This window comes from Juglans microcarpa x Juglans regia, chromosome 4S (genome assembly GCF_004785595.1).
Source record: "Juglans microcarpa x Juglans regia isolate MS1-56 chromosome 4S, Jm3101_v1.0, whole genome shotgun sequence".
Classification (NCBI taxonomy): Eukaryota; Viridiplantae; Streptophyta; class Magnoliopsida; order Fagales; family Juglandaceae; genus Juglans; species Juglans microcarpa x Juglans regia.
Window position 1 is genome coordinate 4,722,524 of NC_054601.1, and position 15,615 is coordinate 4,738,138.

The 15,615-nt window shown below is 35.4% G+C and overlaps 1 protein-coding gene across 2 annotated transcripts; it reads right to left on the reverse strand.

The window, feature by feature from the left end:
* Window positions 1–9,693: 9,693 nt before the first annotated feature.
* LOC121262933 (7-deoxyloganetin glucosyltransferase-like) lies at window positions 9,694–13,640 on the reverse strand. 2 transcript variants are annotated; one of them, XM_041165639.1, is made up of 3 exons: window positions 13,051–13,640; window positions 11,991–12,887; window positions 9,694–9,819 (listed from the first exon to the last, which is right to left on the reverse strand). In XM_041165639.1, exons 1-3 carry the CDS (start codon window positions 13,547–13,549, stop codon window positions 9,773–9,775), a joined length of 1,443 nt encoding a protein of 480 aa, XP_041021573.1. In that variant the 5' UTR covers window positions 13,550–13,640; the 3' UTR covers window positions 9,694–9,772. The 2 variants fall into 2 exon arrangements, with proteins under 2 accessions (XP_041021573.1, XP_041021572.1); XM_041165638.1 differs by having other exon boundaries at window positions 9,694–9,814; window positions 11,986–12,887.
* Between the last annotated feature and the right edge of the window lie 1,975 nt (window positions 13,641–15,615).

Here is a 15,615-nt window from a genome sequence, read left to right on the forward strand (position 1 = left end):
AAAAATGATGTTTTGTGGAAAAATGCATATTTTTCATGTGCATGCATGTTAGTTGCATTTAATGCATTTTATATTACGTTGTTGTTTTGGGTTATACTTACCTGCGATACCATTTTGTGGTAACGCAGATTTTGATGCAGATGAGGAGGAGGAGGGCGAGCCTGAGGAGACGGCTCCGCCTGAGGAGTGATCTAGGATCACTCGTTTGTATATCTGGAACTATTGTAAATTATTTTATGGATGACTGTATAACTGCTATTTAAATCTTTACTGATGTTTGATTGTAAATAAATTCTGGTACTTAGTTGACTATCCGCTACGTTATTTTATTTGTACACTGTTGCATGTACACACACACTGTCACTTCGTTGGGATGTGTGACCGTGTTGTCACCATCCTGGCGTCTCGATCCCTGTGTATTTATATAAGGGGGATTGGGGGCGCCACAGTTGTTCCACTATCTCTTCTCCAGACAACTCTTTTGGTGCAATCCTATCCTCTACTCTCCCATCAAACTTGGCACATTCTCTTCTCCATGCATGATTTGCTAGTAAATAACGTCGATGACCCATGAAACACAACTTCTGAGAAAATTTTAGCCACTCACTAGCAGTTTCTTTATTACACGTCGGACACGCTAACTTCCTTTTCGTACTCCAGCCGGAAAGATTCCCATACGCCGGAAAATCATTTATGGTCCACATTACCGCAGCATGCATCTGAAAAGATGTCGACTTAGATGCATCATAAGTTCTAACCCCTATTTCCCATAACTCTTTCAGCTCTTCAATCAACGGCTGCATTAATACGTCAATATCATTCACAGGTGATCTAGGGCCAGGGATGAGTAAAGTTAACAAAAAGTTTGGCGCCTTCATGCACCTCCATGGTGGAAGATTGTACGGAATCAATACCACGGGCCAAGTGCTATAACTTGTACTCATATTCCCAAAAGGGTTGAATCCATCGGTTGTGAGTCCCAGGCGCACGTTCCGAGCTTCTAACCCGAACTCTGGATTCTGATTATCGAAAGACTGCCACGCAAGTGAATCAGTTGGATGCCTCATATACCCGTCATTCTTAACTCTTTTCTCCTCGTGCCACCTCATATCATGAGCTGTTTTCTTACACATATATAGTCTTTACAACCTAGGTTTCAAGGGAAAATACCGCAACACCTTAACCGGGACGTTTTTCTTACCTTTCCACCTCGACTCTCCACATACAAGACATGCTTGTTTCTCCTCGTTCTCTTTCCAGAACAATACACAATCATTCTTGTATGCATGTATGGACTTGTACTCAAATCCTAATCCCTTTCTCAACTGCTTCGCTTCATAAAAGTTCTTAAGCAATGCAGACCCTTCGGGAAGCACCTCGTTAAATAAGTCCAATACCATGTTTATTACTTTCATCGACATCCCACACAATGATTTAATGTGAAGCAACCGCACAATAAACGACATTTTAGAATGTTTTGTACAACCTGGGTAAAGCTCACGCTTTGCATCTTCCCACAGTGAAGGGAAATTTTCACAATCAGTCCCTGTTCCACCAGTTGAGGCATTGTCGTTAACCTCATCCATAAACATCCCAGCTCCAATGTCACCCAACATCTCCTCCATCTCATCATGCTCATAATCATCATCCATGTGCCGCAAATAATTGTGATGATCGACCAATACATCTGCTGACCCTTCATACGGCTCACCATGCAGTACCCATCGCGTATACCCCAGATCCATACCGTTTACAAATATATGACGCTCTACTTCATCCAATCCTATCGCACACAAATTTTTACACCCTCGACATGGACACTTAATGTAACCACGACTATCAGCAGAAGCCCGTGCAAAATCAATGAAAGTTCTTACTCCACATGCATAAGGTACGTAATCCTTTTCAAGTCTATCGTCCAGATGCATCCAATTTTTGTCCATTTCTAAAAACATCTATATATTAATAACACGTACATTGAAAATTCACATGCATGTCATGCTCCAATTCTCATTACTTTTTTAATAAGGTAGTTGGTCCTATCCCATTCGAGATTATATTCTCCATATTGCACAAATCTTGTCACTCTACTAATTTCTACGTTAGTAGAAATTTCGACAGCACCTCCCCATAATTCTCCAAGTATACATGTTCAAATATCGGGATTGTGACCCTACGAACAGTATACCCGAAGAACAGTAGAAGAAGACACCGAAACTTCATATTGCGAGTAACAAAAATGTGCAATACAGATAATATAATCTCAAACTGTCCACACTGGACAATTCAGGAATCAGTGGACACATAAATGTACACTGATTCCCAAACGGGTCTAAGGGTATTTATGCAATGTCACACGCATCTAGCAAAAAATCATACAATAATATCTCCATATTGTTAAACTAAAGAGGGAAGGAAGATTATGTGACCCTACGTTTCGTGTCTTGTATACAACGAGGGAGAATGATCTTGAAGAAATGTTTAAATTTTGGTCTAATTACTTAACCGTCACAAACTGTCCGACCTCGACTCTCCTCTCAAGGCCGAAAAGACTATGACAGTCAAGCAATTAGACCAAAATTTAGAGATTATAATTGTTATATATAATTTTAAAGGTTATTATATAATTTTAATTATTATCATTCCACAATTATAATCTTAATTGTTATACTTAATTGAGTGAGTTATTTACTTATATAGACAATAAGTATATAATTTTTATATAAGAATCTATTTGATCCTTATTTCCTTTCTCTTTAGTTTATAATAAATAAGTATATTTACATATTCAAACTCTACTTATTTAGTAGTTTCAAGACTTTTTTATTGAAGAGTATTTTAAAGGTTATATTATAATTTTAATTAGTATCATTCTTAAAATATAATTTTAATTGTTATACTTTAATTGTAAAAGAAGTATAATATAATTTTAAATATTATAATTCTTAAAGAGTTAGTTTTATTTGTTATTACTTAATTTCAAATATTATTATAAATATTTAATTATCATTCTTAAATTTCAATGGTTATACAATAATTTTAATTATCATAATTCTTAAAGAGTTACTTTTATTTGTTATTACTTAATTTGAAATATTATTATCACAATTTTTCAAATCCATATCACAAAAACACATTGTATAAATATTATAAAATTCAAATAAAGACAAGAAATAAAAATTTTTTCTTACCAAAACTCAACTCTCTCTAACTCTCTAACTCAACTCTCTCTCACTCTAACACCCTCTCTCTCTCTCTGTGTTGCGCGCACGGGAGAAGAAGAAATGATCCGCTTCTTCCCGTGCACGTACTGATTAAGTCCTAAAATTATTAGTTTAAACGTTCGAACGTTTAAGTTGTACGTCCGAACGTTATATTCTAAAATTATTCCCGCTCATAACGTTCAGACGTTTACAGTACACGTTCGAACGTACCCTTTTTATTTATAACATAAAATCTAGCGGGAAAGTTCCCGCACTTTCCTCATATATGTTCGAATGTATCACAATTTTTCGTTTGAACGTTTGTAAATTTACAGATAAACGTTCGAACATTTAACTTAAACGTCCGAACGTACATTTCATCAAAGTGTTACCATATTTGAGTGTGAAATTTCCCACACTAATTTAATTAACGTTCAAACGTTAACATATTTGGTGTTCGGATGTACATAATTTTCTGGTGATTTTCATCAAATAATTTTCGAACGTAAAGTATAAACGTCCAAACGTCTAAATAATCACACAGATACCTTAATCGAGTGGGAAATTTCCCGCTCTTAGTTTAACGTTCGAACGTACGATTCCTACTATACTAGCTTATAATATATTTGTAACAATGTAAACATATTCAAACGTCATTCACAAATAATAATTTAAATATTTCAAGTCCATATCACAACATATTCATAATAACTCACAATATATTCACAAAATAACATGCCACATGTATTAACATATTTTTAAAGTTGAGTAAGCAATAAACATGTATTAACAAAGCCTAATGAAAATATATTTCTAATAAGAAACACAATATTTCAAATTCATATCACAACATATTTACAATAACTCACAAACTATTTACAAACTATACAAATAATAATCACAATATTTCAACAGTAAGCATAAAATCACAACAATATATTGATAAAGTTTAGAAATATACCTAGCACTCACAATATCCTCTTACAAATCAAAATCTTCCAACTTTCCAAAACAAGCAATCCTTAAAAAAAATACAACACTAACTTATTAGAAATATTCTATAACAAAAACACATTGTATAAATATCATAAAATTCAAATAAAGACAAGAAATAAAAATTTTTTCTTACCAAAACTCAACTCTCTCTAACTCTCTAACTCAACTCTCTCTCACTCTAACACCCTCTCTCTCTCTCTCTCTCTCTCTCTCTCTCTCTCTCTCTCTCTCTGTTGCGAGCACGGAAGAAGAAGAAATGATCCGCTTCCTCCCGTGCGCGTACTGATTAATACCGTAAATTATTAGTTTAAACGTTCGAACGTTTAAGTTGTACGTCCGAACATTATATTCTAAAATTATTTCCGCGCATAACGTTCGGACGTTTACAGTACACGTTCGAACGTACCCTTCTTATTTATAACATAAAATCTAGCGGGAAAGTTCCCGCACTTTCCTCATATATGTTCGAATGTATCACAATTTTTCGTTCGAACGTTCGTAAATTTACAGATAAACGTTCAAACATTTAACTTAAACGTCCGAACGTACATTTCATCAAAGTGTTACCATATTTGAGCGGAAAATTTCCCGCACTAATTTAACTAACGTTTGAACGTTAACATATTTGGTGTTCGGATGTATATAATTTTCTGGTGATTTTCATCAAATAACGTTCGAACGTATAGTATAAACGTCCGAACGTCTGAATAATCACACAGATACCTTAATCGAGCGGGAAATTTCCCGCTCTTAGTTTAACGTTCGAACGTTAACTTGAAACGTTCGAACGTACGATTCCTACTATACTAACTTATAATATAATATGTATACTACATTTTATATATCTATAACTATATACTACATTGTATAGTATGATAGCATAATATTTTAAATGAGAACATAAATGTATATAATATATAAATTATACCATATATATAAATCAATAATATATATTAAATTGTTACTTATTAAATTCTTTATTATATACTAACTTATACTATAATATGTATACTATATTTTATATATCTATAACTATATACTACATTGTATAGTATGATAGTATAATACTTTAAATGAGAACATAAATGTATATAATATATAAATTATACCATATATATAAATCAATAATATATATTAAATTGTTACTTATTAAATTCTTTATTATATACTAACTTATAATATAATATATATACTACATTTTATATATATATATATCTATAACTATATACTACATTGTATAGTATGATAGCATAATACTTTAAATGAGAACATAAATGTATATAATATATAAATTATACCATATATATAAATCAATAATATATATTAAATTATTACTTATTAAATTCTTTATTATATACTAACTTATACTATAATATGTATACTATATTTTATATATCTATAACTATATACTACATTGTATTGTATGATAGCATAATATTTTAAATGAGAACATAAATGTATATAATATATAAATTATACCATATATATAAATCAATAATATATATTAAATTGTTACTTATTAAATTCTTTATTATATACTAACTTATACTATAATATATATACTACATTTTATATATCTATAACTATATACTACATTGTATAGTATGATAACATAATATTTTAAATGAGAACATAAATGTATATAATATATAAATTATACCATATATATAAAACAATAATATATATTAAATTGTTACTTATTAAATTCTTTATTATATACTAACTTATAATATAATATATATACTACATTTTATATATATATTTATAACTATATACTACATTGTATAGTATGATAGCATAATATTTTAAATGAGAACATAAATGTATATAATATATAAATTATACCATATATATAAATCAATAATATATATTAAATTGTTACTTATTAAATTCTTTATTATATACTAACTTATACTATAATATATATACTACATTTTATATATCTATAACTATATACTACTTATTAAATCATCAATAAACACCATAAGCTCATAAACTATTCACAAAATTCACAAACAATAATCACAATTATTTTAAGAGTAAGCATAAAATCACAACAACATGTATAAACATATTGCTAAACTTTAGAAATATAACAAGCACTCACAAAAAAACCAATAATCTAATTGTCAATAATATTATATAACATCCTAATATATAACATAAACATTTATAATATAATATTAAATTGAAAAATGTTCGAACGTAATAATAAGTACGTTCGAACGTTCTGTGTATATAAGGCCAAAATCGAACGTCGAAACGACATTTCCAATATGAATCGTCTACTTCGTTGCACGCCGCCACGCCTCCTTCACCGCCGCCGTCAACTCCGCCATAACCGTCACTAAAGGTAGGCATTCATCTTTTATTCAAGTAACATGTATTTTATTGATATTTGGATTGAGTTTTGTTTAAAACCGGATAAGTGGTTGCCGGATATTCGTTGTCATTTTCCGGCCACCACGGCTAGTCATTGGCCGAATAGTCACCGTAGAAATGTTTCTTGAAGTGTATACTTCATTTCCACGGTGACATTTCGGTATTTAGAACCGTGTAGAGAAATTTTTGAGATTTCAATAATGGCTGAGTCGACTCAGCCATTCTGCGTCGAAACGTTCGAACGTTTCACCAAGACGTTCAAACGTACGACGTTTAAATTACAAAGCCGTTACGGCTTCCATGTTCGAACGTTTAATTATAACATCCGAACGTAATGATTTTCTACATTATTCATGCTTCGACGTTCGGACGTTCATATTTATGTTCACACGTAAAACAAATACGTTCGAACATATTTATTTTAACGTCCGAACGTACGTCAACCAATATTTATTTACTACTTATGTTCGAACGTACATTGTTATATTCGAACGTATTTGTTTTACGTTTGAATGTAAATATATTGACATTATTTTACGTGCGAATATATAAATAAACATCCGAACGTTTTATCTTTAACGTTCGAACGTTACGGCAGAGCATCTTAAAATTAATACAAAAAAATGCATTATTGTAAATAATTTTTTTTCCTTTTCTATTTTCAGGATATGGCTCTTCCACTGCATACTAGAAAACGAGGGAGGGAAAGAGCCACGTCGGAGACTGCCCATATCGGAGCTCGTACTGTTATGGTAGAGCGAGAGGTCTTAATTAATGAGTTCGACGAACTCTGTTGGCAGCAGACGAACCTGAGAGATGTTTTCCTCAGTAGAGGCTGGGGAAATATCTGCACATTGAGGGGGAAGGTATACCCCTCAATGGTTCCAGAATTCTATATGGGGATGTGTGACATGCCTCAGGATGTATCCTCTTACACCGTGACTGTACGCGGTGTTTCCATTGAGGTATCAGCAGATGTCATCGGCGAGCACCTTGGGATTCGTCGAGGAGTGGAGACATTTGCACACTCGACACCCCGTGAGGATGTAGGCACTTCTACATCATCTACTGGCCGGGGATGTGAGCCAGCATCAGCCAGAGATGCAGGCCAGTCAGAGGCTAAGGATACTGGCGTCGAGGCTCGGGATGATGACCGAGACGAGGATTTCTACATGCTCACCGGGAGGGATCGCATGCAGATCGAGCGGAAGAACGCCTTCAACCAGAACCATCTGCTGCATTTCTTCCGCATGTTGCACCTTATTGTTGCAACAAATGTCGATCCTGTGGCTCATAAAACCACATTTAGTCGGCTTCGGGCACAATTTTTTATACGAGTAGCACGTGGAGATCCTATAGATTTGCCATTGCACATCTTTCAGAGGATCCGTTACGAGGCGAGCATCGTCTCCACGGATAATCTCCCATATGATGTCCTCATCAACCGACTATTACTTGCACGGGGAGTGCCGACCCAGCCAGAGGAGCGGGTCAAAGATCAGATGAGCCCCCTCGACATGACCACGCATCGACGTAGCATTGGACAGGCGAGGGGACGTCAGCCACCCCCTGTAGAGGATCTAGTTCCTCCGACGCAGCCTGAGCCAGGTCATGTCGGGAGTAGTAATCAGCATACGCCGAGTACATCTGCAGGAGATGTGCGGCCTGCTTGGGTTGATGCGGTCATCTCACAGCTGACTGCGCATATCGATCATAAGATCGATCGATCGCTCGAGGCTATATCCGCGTCTATTGCCGAACTCACCCATCGTGTAACTATCCTCAACGACAAGGTTGATACCTTGACTGAGGAGGTACGGAGTTTGACTTTTGCGGATAACGTTATCATCTGACTGTTGTTTACTACATTCTATCAAATTTTGTATTTTATTTTTAATATTTGTAACGAAAAATATTATTGAATATTTCTATCGTTTTTTAATTTTAATTTTTAATCTTCTTTGATGTTATATTTTTCAACTTTAATACTAAATCACTGCGTTTCAAATATATATAAATCAATAATATATATTTATATATTACAAAGTGTGTATATATAAATATATACAATTCAATTTTTTAGACTTGTTCACAAATTATGCACAATAAAAACCACATAATTTTTAAATTAAAGTCATTTAATTTAAATTTACAATGAACGTTCGAATGTTATAATTTTACGTTCGAACATTGGTGCAAACATTTTACGTTCGAACGTAAAATTAATAACATTCGAACGGTTGCGCCAAAACATTTTACGTTCAAACGTAAATAGACATAATGTTCGAACGTATATGTAACGTTCGAACGCATATTTCCCATACGTTGAAACGTAAAAAAATCTCATTCTATCTTTAGTGACGGTTTCCAGAAACTGTCACAGAAAATGCCTTTTAGTGACGGTCTAGGGACTGTCACAATTTCCTAACCGTCACTAAAAAGCAATTGTGCTGTAGTGGAATTTTCTAATCCAAGAGAAATGGAAAGCATTTCAGTTACAAAATATGATGAATGTAGGTTAAAAATATAGTGTATATATATCATTACTGTTTTTAAACCGATTGAGATCTATCCTATTATAATAATCTATTTAAGAAATAAAAAAAAATTATGCCAACAATATCTCAAGAGTGGAGCTCAAACCGTCAGGGGATCGAATGCATGGCCAGCGGCCGATGCAAATGAGGTGTTCAATTTGCTATTGCAGACACTGATCCTCTAATTGTGTTGTGACTTTTGTCGAACAACAAAACCCTAAAAACAAACCCTTTAGAGGTTTGCTGTATAAAAGAGTCGAGCGCAGCAACTTTCTTTTGGTGGGCTAAATTCTCGCTATAATTTCTCGAGTCCAAATCGTTCAATTCATGTGCCATTGCAATCGGCCGTGTACATTATTGCAACTTGCAAGTCTTGCACCATTAATTTCGCTCTCAACTCGAAAGGGAGACCTCATTTGTACAAGATACTCGAAGAGTGTGCGTACGTAGTGGTCCTCAGAGCACTGGGCCTTAGCCAAATGCCAGTGCTCAGTCAAATCGGTTTGGTTTATATTGATGTAGAATTTAGATTTGGAAAAACAAAATTTGCAAATTCTATTTTTTAAAAAAATAAAAAATAAAACCAACATTCATTGAGAAAAAACTAGTTCAGACAACACATCAGATCTGATACATATATAGAGGATACAAAGTCTACTCTCTTGCAGAACGAATTAGCACTTGATTAATCATTTTGTCTATGTGGCGCCCCCAATCCCCCTTATATAAATACACAGGGATCGAGACGCCAGGATAGTGACAACACGGTCACGCATCCCAACGAAGTGCCAGTGTGTGTACATGCAACAGTGTTCAAATAAAATAACGCAGCGGATAGTCAACTAAGTACCAGAATTTAATTGCAATCAAACATCAGTAAAGATTTAAATAGCAGTTATACAGTCATCCATAAAATAATTTACAATAGTTTTAAAAGCTACAAACGAGTGATCCCAGATCACTCCTCAGGCGGAGCCGTCTCCTCAGGCTCGCCCTCCTCCTCCTCATCAGCATCAAAATCTGCGACACCACAGAATGGTCTCGCAGGTAAGTATAACCCAAACAACAACGTAATACAAAATGCATTAAATGCAACTAACATGCATGCACATGAAAACATGCATTTTTTTTCACAAAACATCATTTTCCCCGAAAATGATAAATTTCCAACACACACCAAAATCTCATTTTGGTCCGAATTATCCGTAAAACATTTTCCCAGAAAATAGTGCATTAATACCAAATGCACCATGCATTATTTCCATATGCACCATGGTCTCCCCTATGGACCATCCGCACGTCCTGGCTTCGCAGCGGTGCTCAGTTCCGCGCCCAGCGCGTACATGGCCAAGCACTCACACTACGCAACGAGCGATGCCCAGTTCCGCGCCCAGCGCGTACGTGGTCAGACATCCTCTAGTCCCCGCCAGCAGAAGGACCACGGAGTCGGCACGAGACCATCTCATCCGAACCCATTGTCGCCCGGCGACAATCCAGGGGACGTTACTCAGTATATTCCGCTCCCGAGTAACCAGAGGAGCTCCACCGAGTTAATGCCCCATCTCGGCTTGGGGTCGTGATACACACGCACCAAAAATATTAACACATAAAATCATAGCTTTTCAAAGCACATGAACATGAATGCAATACACGAAAACTCAGTTTTCTTTTACAAACATGATCATGCATGAAATGATGAAATGCACATGTACCAACACAACATCCAAACCAACAAATACCAATCCAATCAAATCCAACCAAACAACTCCAATCACAAATCCATCCGACCCCCGAACTCCTCGGACTCAGTCCGGCATGCCAAAAAACACAGTGAAATGGGTTAGTGCAAAAATACATTTAAATTACGAAAATTCTTTGGAGAAATACTTACAGTGCAATATAATAATTTTCCGAGGATCGCGAAGTTGAAAAAGGCGACGTTTGAGCAACACCACAGTGTAAAATACACTGTGGCCGTGGGTCACAATTACCAACTTTTCAACGAGGACAAACGAAGACCCAAGATTGATAGGGTAGGGCCTAGGGAGGTCGGTGAAGCTAGTGGTGGTGGTGGTTTGCCGTGGGTGGCGGCGCAAGGGGTGGTTTTAGGCCAAAAAAGTGCAAATCGGAGATGGACTTGGTGGGGCTTCACCGGTGACGGATCGGAGCTGGGGTTGGGTCCAATGGGTTGCCAAGAGGCCGGGGATGAAGTGGTAGGAAGATGGTGGCCGGAGGTGGCGCGACGGCGGCGCAATGGAGGAAAATGTGCCGCGGCGTCGTGGGTTTCGTGGGCTTCGTGGAGGCTAACGGCGGCACGAACGGCGGTGATATTGGTGGGGTAGGACGGCCGGCGGCTGGGGAGTCTAATGGGCTGGGCGGTGACGACCACCGCCGGCGGACGGCGGCGCTGGGAGTGGACGATGGAACGGGCGGAGGAGAGGAGAGGAGAGAGAGAGATCGCGCGGGAGAGGAAAAAAATAAGGAGAAAAAGAAAAAAAGTGGAAAAGAAAAGGAGAGGAAAGAAAAAGAGGGAAAAAGAAATGAGGTCCAATCCTCATAACTTGGGTCACAAAAATGATCCAACGGAAACGATTTTGAAACTACAAGTTAAATAAAATAATTTAAACGTAATGGTAAAGTCAAATTGAAATAATTAAATCCCACGGTAATTAATTTAAATATTAAAAGCAATTTAAATGCATAATAATAAATAAATATTTGGAAAGCACATAAAAATAATTTTCACCAAATAAAAATCATAGAAATAAACTCACTAAAATCCAACCAATTTTAAAATAAGAGAAATTATTTTAATTACATAAAAATAATTCCTTCAGTAAAAATACACTAAAATACGGGGTGTTACAGTCTAAATTCGCGTAAGATGAGCCAATCGGTTTACTTGTGGCGGCCTCCTCCGCCAACCTCTTCCATTCTTCAGCTTTCTTCCTCAACTCTCTCCCATTTTCTCCCAGCATCAGCTCTCTCACAAGGCTCTCTATTTTCTCTCTGCTTGCATCTCCCTCAATCTCCATGCCCACCCCCCATTCATTGCAAGTGAACCTACAATTGGTTTGTTGCTCAGCAAAGAACGGCCAACAGATCATTGGCACTCCGCTGCTCAAGCTTTCGATCGTGGAATTCCATCCGCTGTGAGTCAGAAATCCTCCAACCGACGGATGGCTGAGAACTTGTTCTTGAGGACACCAACTTGCTAAAAGACTCCTTTCTTTGGTCTGTGCCAAGAACTCAGGTGGAAGAATGGACAAATCACCCTCCACGAGATCAGGCCTTATAATCCACAGGAATGTTTGATTACTATTTTCAAGTCCCCAAGCAAAATCAATTAATTGCTTGCTTGTCATGACTGTTATGCTTCCAAAATTCACGTAAACAACGGAGTTGGGTTCTTTTTTGTCCAGCCATTCTAGACACGAATATTCTTCTTTCCATAGGTTTGATCCTATTGATTTATATTCACCATCCGGGATCTGGTTTACGAGAAGTTGTAGGGGACCGACGGTGTAAATGGGGGGAAACATGGATGAAAGTGAGTCCAAAACTTCTTGCTCTAAGGCCTCAAACGTATTAAAGATAAGAGCAGACGCCTTTCGAGCTCTCTCGGCTTCGACCATTGGAAAACTTAACATATATTCATCAGGATCCGTGGTTCTAATGAAGCTTGGAAGATCCCTGAAACGGATACCTTTCATACCAGGAATCCAATCTATGACCATATCCAAATAACCATTGGTTAAATAACTCGCATCTGCACATCAAAGAAATTGCACAATCGATACATCAGATCAGTTCATGCCAATAGTCAAAGTTCTACTTACGCGCTTAGTGTTTAGCAGAAGATGAAACGAGAATTAAAGGGTATGAAAATAAAAGAAAGAAGTTATACTTGATTGATAAGTTAGTAGTAGTACCTTTGAGTGGTGTTAGACCTTCCTCCACGAGACGGCGATATTGAGCGTAGCCCATGAAACCACAGGCGCTGGTCGTCCAGAAAATTACCTCAGGGACGCCCAGTTCTGCTGCTGCGTCAAGAGTGAAACTCATGACACCGTCGGAAATTATGCAAGAGACTGGGGGGACGTTGGACGAAGAGGTGTCGTTCAGTTTCCGAAGAAGGTTTCTGAAGGGAGTTAAGCAATGTTTTTTCGTGGATTCGCACAGGGACGGAATGTCCTGGGTGGCTTCGGCATCGGACTCAGGAAGGCCGTCGGGAATTGTTGTGAATCGGAAGGAGGGAAGGCCGTCGAGAGAGTTGGGACCTCGGGATTTGAGGAGACGTTTGTGGTTGTACTCTGAGTTGACGAAAGTGATATGAAAGCCTCTGTAGTGCAGGAGTTTGGCCAACTTTAGCATTGGGTTTATGTGGCCTTGAGCTGGGTAGGGGATGCAGACTGCATGGGGCTTCTCCATTAATTAAGGCCTTCGGAATCAACACAGTCTCTATCTAATATCTCTCTCTCTCGGCACAGATCAATTGAAAATGGGATAATCTTGGCGAGAGAATTGGCATTGTTTTTATAGGGCCAAGGGAAATTACCCGACTCTCCTTTCCCACCTCAGCCGCCAGAGATTTGGAAGTCGGTCTGAAAATCTTTAACAGAGCATTGATACACTGACAACTCATCTACAATTCGTCTACTACTTCTTTATAAAATATAATTTTTTTAAATTTTAATTACATCAAATCAAAACCAAAAAATAAAATCAAATTTTAAAAAAATATTATTTTATTCAATAGTAGTTTAAAAGTAGAAAATTAGTCGGTGACATCATTTTTAGACTCGTTTATTTTTAAAAATAAGATAAGATAAAATAAAATAAAATAAATTAAATTAAAATTAAAATTAAAAAATTAAATATATTGTTATAATATATTTTTTAATATTATTTTTATTTTAAAATTTAAAAAAATTAAATTATTTATTTTATTTTATATGATAATTTAAAAAAATTATAATAATAAAGTGCAACGAGGTGAGATATTTTCGAGTTTAATTTTATCAGCCAAAACGTAATGAGTCGGTCAACCTGCGGCTCTTTCTACTCCACCGACGTTAAGTAGACAAAGCTACACATAAATAAAGATGTCAGAAAGGAACGAATTACGAGAATCATTAGAGTTAATTTTTTTTTATTTATATTTTTTTAATATATTTAAAAATTTTTAAAATATAAAAAAAAATATTAATACATTTAAAACCACCTCTATCATTATTGATAAAAGAAAAAAAAAATAACCAAACAGTCGATTGCGATACATTTCAAACCGCATAATAGCGTTTTTCGAATCTTTAACCATACGTGGTTAATATAATATTTCTCTTACTAATTATGGAAATGCGTACATCAAATCAGATTTGTTTAAAATATTATTGAGTTGAATTGAGTTAAGTTGAGTTGAGTCGAGTCGAGTTGATAAAATATTATTAAAATATTATTTTTTAATATTATTATTATTTTAAAATTTAAAAAAGTTAAATTATTTATTATATTTTATATTAAAATTTTAAAAAAATTATAATAATAAGTTAAAATGAGTCGAAAATAGTTAAAGATACAAATAAAGAATATTCGTTCATCAGACGTGACGCGAGCTTCTAATCATTGTTACTGTGCGCAATTCGTGATCGTGGTGAATATCTACACGATTATTATTTAATTGTAGCGGTAGATATCGACTATAACAAATTTGTAAACCTTAAATTTTATAAAAATAAGTTTATAAATTAATATGATTTTATAAAATTATTTTTTATTTTATATTAAAGTTAATATATTATATAAACTCATAATAATTAATAAATTTATTTTTTTAAAATCTCAATTTCTTCAACGATTAAGGCTATATTTAGATGTTAAGCTGAATTCAGTTCTTTATGAGTTGTATTAAATTAAATTGTAACATTCCGTATTTTAGTGTATTTTCACTGAAAGATTATTTTTAATAATTTAAAAATTTATTCTCTTATTTTATAATTATCGGATATTTTAAATGGATTATTTTATGATCTTTAAATTGTGAAAATTAAATTGTTATATTTTCTTAATATTTATTTATTGTTGTACATTTAAATTGTTCTTCTTTTTAAATTAATTGATTGTGAGATTTAATTATTTTATTTTCATTGTATCATTACGTTTAATTTATTTTAATTGATTTGCTGTTTTAAAATCATCTTCATTGGATATTTTTTGTGACCCAAGAGGTGAGGATTGGACCTCATTTCTTTTCTCCACTTTTCTTTTTTTCTCTTTTTCTTTCTTTTTTTTCCTTCTACTTCCGCGGATCTCCTTCTCCGTGCGACACACAGCCTTCCTCTCTCCCGTGCGCTTCTCTCCTTCCACCCAACCCACCGCCGTCGCTCCGCCGTGCGCCACACTGCCCCTCCCATTAGCTTCCCCACTGGCCGGCGACCACCCCCCTCCATTTCCAGCTCCTTCATCGCCGTCGTTAGCCTCCACACGCAACACCCAGC